The 6,452-nt window shown below is 46.6% G+C and overlaps 1 protein-coding gene across 1 annotated transcript; it reads right to left on the bottom strand.

Annotated features, from left to right (window-relative positions):
* Window positions 1-668: 668 nt before the first annotated feature.
* IUM83_03418 (Crinkler (CRN) family protein) lies at window positions 669-5,066 on the bottom strand (the record flags this gene model as incomplete). Its single annotated transcript, XM_067927418.1, has 2 exons — window positions 669-803; window positions 4,668-5,066. 2 exons carry the CDS (start codon window positions 5,064-5,066, stop codon window positions 669-671), a joined length of 534 nt encoding a protein of 177 aa, XP_067791654.1.
* Window positions 5,067-6,452: the final 1,386 nt, after the last annotated feature.

The following is a 6,452-nucleotide window of genomic DNA, read 5'->3' as shown; positions in this document are numbered from 1 at the left end:
GGTCGTGCGGTTTGGAATGAATTGAAGCCCCTGCAAGAAGGGACAGGTTGATAGATATATGGCAATGCGAAGACGATATTGACCGCGGATGTGCCAATCAAATTCCTCCTCATTCGCTTTGCCAATCGAGTGCGGTCAGACCGAACGAGCACGTTTGCTGTAGGACGCCTTCTCTGGCATCACTTAACCAAAGAAGCCAACCAATATGCTGCGTCAATTGGTGTGGTGGTACTGAAGGTTCCCCCGCACAATACGGACTTGCGCGTTGTGTGTGTGTGTGTGTTTTGTATTGGACAGAGAGGCTCGTGGAACTGTGACGTACTTATTTATATAATTAACTGGTTTTGCTCTTTTACTTTTTTGCATTTGGGGTGGCGCCTTTGGCAGGGGGGATACGGTAGCCATTCCGGAACACAGGAAGTGGAAGTGGCTGGGGCTTTAGAGAACCCAATTGGAGACAAGATGTGCGGGCGATACCTTCCCAGCGGGTGGGTGGAATAATTACATAGGGTTTTATGTTTACCATACCATTTTGTGCTTCGAATCGCACAACGGAGTCGTTTAGGCATATTTCGAGCACTAATGTGGCAATTCGGGGACAGTTCAGGGTGTTTGGGGCGATCTAAAGGAATTGCGATGCCATTTATGGGATATGAGCAAACTCGGCATTACTCCGTGGAGCCATCTTCCTCGTCGTATTCGTCGTCCTCCTCGTGATCGCCCTTCTCCTCCTCGTTGTTCTCTTCGTCCTTGCTGTTGTCCTCTCCGACCTCCTCGTCGTGATGTGGGCGGGCTCGGTGGGGCTGGTGCTCGTTGCAATGCTCGCGACCGATGTGCTTTGTGCGGGAGTTTCGAATGTTGCACCTGCTGTCACTGCAAGGGCAGGCAAATCTACCTCGGGTAGTGCACGCCGACCTGTGTTCTCTAACGTCGCGGCGACATACATGCAATTCTTGCAGCCATACATTTTGAACGTTATGCTCTCCGTTGCATTTGGCTGTTGCCAAATAGCACGAAGCAGTGAGGACGGATATTCCCCATTTCGTACGTGGCTCTAGTATGAACAAGATCTCCACGGAACAAAATTAGATCGCCTCGGTCTAGTATCAATGTGACTCTTCCGCCCTTTTCGACTAGACCTCCAAAGCTACCCGGATATACATGTATGACGGTATTGTCCATTAACGCCACGATCACCGAACTGTGTACAACTCTGTGCTGTAAAAATGCCCTTGATATCTCAAAAGCCGGGAAGTCCTGGTGCGGTGCCTGCGTTCTACCTCCTGATAGCGATTTGAATGCATGCCATGTACTCCCATTCACCTCCCACTGGGTATTAGCTGCCTCCACAAGTCCGACCACCACGCTATGAATGTTAGTCAAGCCATCGCTATTCACGTCTAAGTTCGCTTGGCCCCGATAGGGGTCAAGCCTTTTAACATACACCTTGCGAAATACAGGCTCGAAGTCCAGATGCTCAACTTGCATGTAGGGCTTTGTTGCACAACGACCCACATCAAACCTTTCGTTTGATAGTGTATCCAACGTTCCAGAAAGCAGCCAAGTCGCCCACAGAGAAACCCAGCACCATATTTCTTCGATAAAAAAATAAACTTGGTTAGTCAATGCTTGCTACGGAAATCGACGGCGAAACCTCCGCTTCCAGGAGCGGCTCCATGCGCGGGGGACGGTACGCCAGCTGCGGCGTGCCACTGTGCGTCGCCGACGCGAGGCGACGTGCGTGTCTGGCCGTCGGCGCGCTAATGTTGGGGTCTCAGACGGCAGTCGCGGGGCGGCGACGGTGGCTGGCGGCAAGCGCGGGGCAGCGAGTCCCGGAAAGGTCCGGGAACGCGTGCGCGCCGTAGTCGAAAAAGGCAAGTGAGCAGACTAGAGATGCAGCGCAGCGTATTGCGTATCTGTGGATTTAACTGACCTAGATCTGTACATTTTCCTATTGTGTCTGTGCGCTTAACCTTATGTCGCTCAACAGTTTGGCAGCATTGAGCGCACAAGATAACGCTGGTTCAGCCAGAGTGTGTTCGATAAACGCAATAAAGGGACGCTCCTTCCCATTACCAAGAAATTCACCAAACATCCGTAAGTTTTTTTAATCATATTTATAATTCAAAATTTCACTGATGTAGTGTGGACGTTTGCTGTTGCAGGACTAATATCATGTCCGACATGTTCGAAACCTACGTCTGCGAGCGTGGGAATAAGCAACACACAACAACCACGCCCTGCTGAGTACTCACTATGTCCATAATTGGGTAAACCGCAGCCTCAACTTCGTCGACCCCATCACCGGCTTGCGCACAAACACGATCGATGGACTGTGGGAGACTCGTGGTAAGAGGCGCATCAAGAGCACGCGCGGCATGGCCAAGGACAAACTAGATTTCTACCTGAACAAGTACATGTTGTGACCCTGGTTCTTCCTTCCGAAGGCTAGTATAAGCCGCTCGAGAAAGAAGGGCCTGATCCCAACAGTGATGAGTCGTACGGGTCGTGTTCAATGTAGGCGCTACACGACGCGCTTCACGCTTGTCAAGGAGTTGGCCAGTGGCGAGGGAAAAGAAGAGGAAGATGAGCTTTAGAAGGTAAAATGAGTTGTGGTACTTCCAAAAAAATTGTCGTGGCACCGGGGAGAGTCTCCGGTGCCAAGCATTAGGAACCTCTTAAAAATGCTAAAGTACTAAGGTTGTTTGAGCTTGCACAACTAGGATCCGTTGTGATAGAATACAGACTGTGCAAAGTCGTGGCACTATTTGAGTCCATTACTTTAGCAGTCTCACTGTGCCCAAAATGGAGGTGTCTTTTTGTCGCAGTTGGTATTACAGAATTTTCTTTCGGTGTAGCAGATAATTTTTAGCGGTGTCAAGGTGGCGATGCCTCTGCTCAGGCTTCGAGGAGTATTTCCATCGTGCTGCCTGACGTAGGAATAACTATTGTGGTGTAACTACCCGTATCAACAGCTCATTTCCGAATTCACCAAGCTCCGCTGAAGGTACTACTTGCCTATGCACTTATTCTTACAAGAAAACTTGAACGAATTTAAGGCACAGAATTGAAAACAGATTCAATATCAGCTTTTTTATCTCTATTCCTTGTTGACTTTCTGTTATTAGAGCGAAGCTCGTCTTGTCTGCAGGGTATTAGATCACACAGGTGATCAGAACAAACGAGCTTTGGGCGATCAATACATTGTTCAAGAAGTAGCAGAGGATAGGAGGCAAATCGCTAACATCACAACACTATCGGTTTGGACAGGCTATCAGATAGAAGCTTACCGAACGATCATGACTCTCGCAGTAAGTAACCATTACGAATGTGAGAACTTGCAGCTAATTTGACACACCAAGCTTTTGACAGACTGCGTGGGCCAGACGATCAAGATTTTCTCTCGTAGCTCTTTCGCCATAGTTGTCAATCAACTGCACCAGCGCCGGGTCCAGCACAATTTTCCGAGAAACGCTGAGGGTGGACCTTGTGAGAATTTCAGCATCAAATCGCTTCAGAGTGGAGCTCGCTTCCATCACTTCCACAAGATCAATCCAGAGAAGTTTTTCTCCGTGAAGAATCACGTTTGGCACGCGAGGATCTCCATGGACCAGGTCATTCGCGTGGAGCTGCCATAACAGTCCATAGAGGCTTCGTACTTCTTGTTGTGTCCTTGGGCGAGGCAGAGGTTTCCCAACTGGAGACAGCAATAACGCAGCACTCTCAGGAGTTTCGATGAGCTTTCCCACAAGACTTGTTGTCAAGCCTGTGTGCTGGGCACTCGACAAGGCCTTCTCCTCTTGATAAAGACGCCCCACGGAACATTTATCCACGATTTTTAGCGCGAAAGTCTTCCCATCTTGCCGACTGACCTTGAACACGCGTCCATGAGCGCCGCGGCCAAGAAATGCATCACCCTCCACCACATCAACGCCCAAACACAAGCAGGCAATGGTCAAGTGCTTCACCCACGGAGATACGTTGTCGGTAATGAAGTTCTGAAACAATGCTTTCGAGCCAATGTTGGCCCACATCGCTTTTTGAACTGTGACAACAACAGATCGGTGGCTCTTGATCAACCAAAACGAGCGGCGATCAAAGAGAATAGCGCTTGCTGACGCGTCGGGGCAAAAATTTTGCAGATATCGTACCACTTGACCAAACGCAGCTTCAGTTATAGTGAGTTTGCTTTCGAACAAAATGAGGCAGTCAAACAACTCTTCTGCTGCCGCTCCAAATCGAAATCCACTCGGACGTAGCACTCCATCATTTGGTACTGGCTTGCCACGAAACATCCCGCGGTGAGTCGCAAATCCATCCGGTTTGAGATCTGTATTCTTGGTCACAAGCGTAGACTGGGACAACCATTGATATCTCTCGCTATTGACGAAGACCAGACCACAGCTGTGTAAGATCGTGCTGAAAAAAGGAGTAATGAAGGCGTCGAAAACGGCCTCATTCGTGATGGCATCGGCTTGAATCTGAACTTCCTTCGACCAAAATGCTTCTCCATCCCCTATTGGGGCGGCATCAATGATCAAGTTGTCCTTTTTCAATCTTCCCAACTCAAGTTGACCCAATTCCGCATCAGAGTAGGACTTTGTCTGTTTGTGTGGCAAAGAGGCCACAAGTTGCTCAAGTTGCATTTCAAGCCGCATTTGGCGAACGCTAGCTTCTCGAAGCAGCGATAATGAATCGTGTTCGCTCGTCGCACCTTCCGGAACCACCACCAACACGTGGATTTGCTTGCTTTTCGGTTCTGGCATCTCCTCGAGAACCTCCTCAAGGCCAAACTCCCCATCGAGTTCATTGTCTTCGTGTGTCAGCGCTTCGATTAGAGCAGTCTTTTCCCCTTTCTTGAGCTTCTTCACATCATCTGTGCTTGATTCGAGCCACGTGTCGTCGCCGTTCTTGGCGAGGAACAGCTGCAGCTTGCTCGCAGCGAAGTCATACTTCTGCTTCTCTGCGATCTTGTCCTTCAAGTCATCCACAGACTCGCTCGCATCGATCGTCACGGAGAACGCTTTTCCCTTCACGCCAACGAGCGCGCAAAACAGCTTCACCATGTTTCCAATTGCTTTTCTGCTGGTGAGGGGACGTTCTCTATTCTAATTTCAGCCAATCAAATGAGGACACGTGATGGAATATAAATATATTTACTAATATATCCATAAGCATAATGGGTATTACGTATCTATCCGATACCGATGACACTGGTTAACGATGTCGAACTACATGTACCGGTAAATACCGAAATAACGAGTAATTTATATGAGTACCCAGAATTAGAAAAGCATTCAGCATCAGAAATAATGCAGCTTTGTAAAGATATTGATTTAATCAGTGCCAGTTTAAAGAAGTGTCAAAACATCGACGAAAAGCACACTACTGCGGGAAAACACATATTTTGTCGTATCCATCATAATATTTGAGCACAACTCCATCAACTTTATCGTTTCGGATGTTCTCAATGATTGCTTTACGCAACATACGGTTATGTCCAGTATGAATGCACCATTGTTTGTATCTGGCATTCAGTATCGTTAATGGAATTTCGAGATAATCTCCTTTGCTAATAAATCCATCTTTGAGTAAAGCTTCTCAATCTTTTGTAAATATCTCTTCATTGAAGTATTTTGAAATGGATGTTTCAACCTTTTTTTGAGCAAATTCAGAGCGAAGATACTCCAATTCTTTCATTATCGCATCGATTCTATGATCATCTTTTGGAGCAGCTTCATTAACTCCAGTATCTCTATAACGTCTGATTCTATTCATAATTATATTAACGACGCGAAACTTCTGTATTCAAGTCGTAAAAATTTCTGAATAAGTCAGGTTGATTGTGTTGTTTGCTATAAAGATACAACAGACTCCATAACCCACAATAGTCATCATATGTGCCTTGATACTGTTTATCATTATATTTCATGGTACCCAGAACTCTTGGTGACCCCAAACCCATTGAATCAAAGTATCCATTGTTATGGACGCAAACCCAATGGCCTACACCTGAGTCTAATCGAAGTAATATAATGTAGCTTCCGTTGCCTAATGGAGCTCTAATGTTTCTGAAATCTAATATCCCATCGATATGAACGTTCAGCTGATTCGCAAGTTGTTGTAGTTCATTAGCGGTTGATTCACCCAATTTATTTAATTTTAAAATCATGTAATGCTTATATATATAGCTAATCATAATATAACAGGCATTAACCTTCAATTCAATAATGAGTGATAGCACCCAATTAGCAGATTCGTTTTTATTCGATTCAACAACTAATCCAGATCCAGTTGTCAGTGTTAGCAAAGACAAGCGTGTTGTAAATGTCGTTGATGACAACAACGGTTCGTATCAATCGGGAACTGTCATCATTAATGCAACTTCACAACGAAATGGCTCGACTGGCTATGGCAGTCTTCGAGATGCATATGTAGTCGTTCCTTATGTA

Source organism: Phytophthora cinnamomi (assembly GCF_018691715.1).
Source record: "Phytophthora cinnamomi strain GKB4 chromosome Unknown Contig38, whole genome shotgun sequence".
In the NCBI taxonomy this organism is placed as follows: Eukaryota; Oomycota; class Peronosporomycetes; order Peronosporales; family Peronosporaceae; genus Phytophthora; species Phytophthora cinnamomi.
The sequence above is the reverse complement of the archived record's forward strand: the minus strand, read 5'-3'. Positions and strand labels throughout refer to the sequence as shown.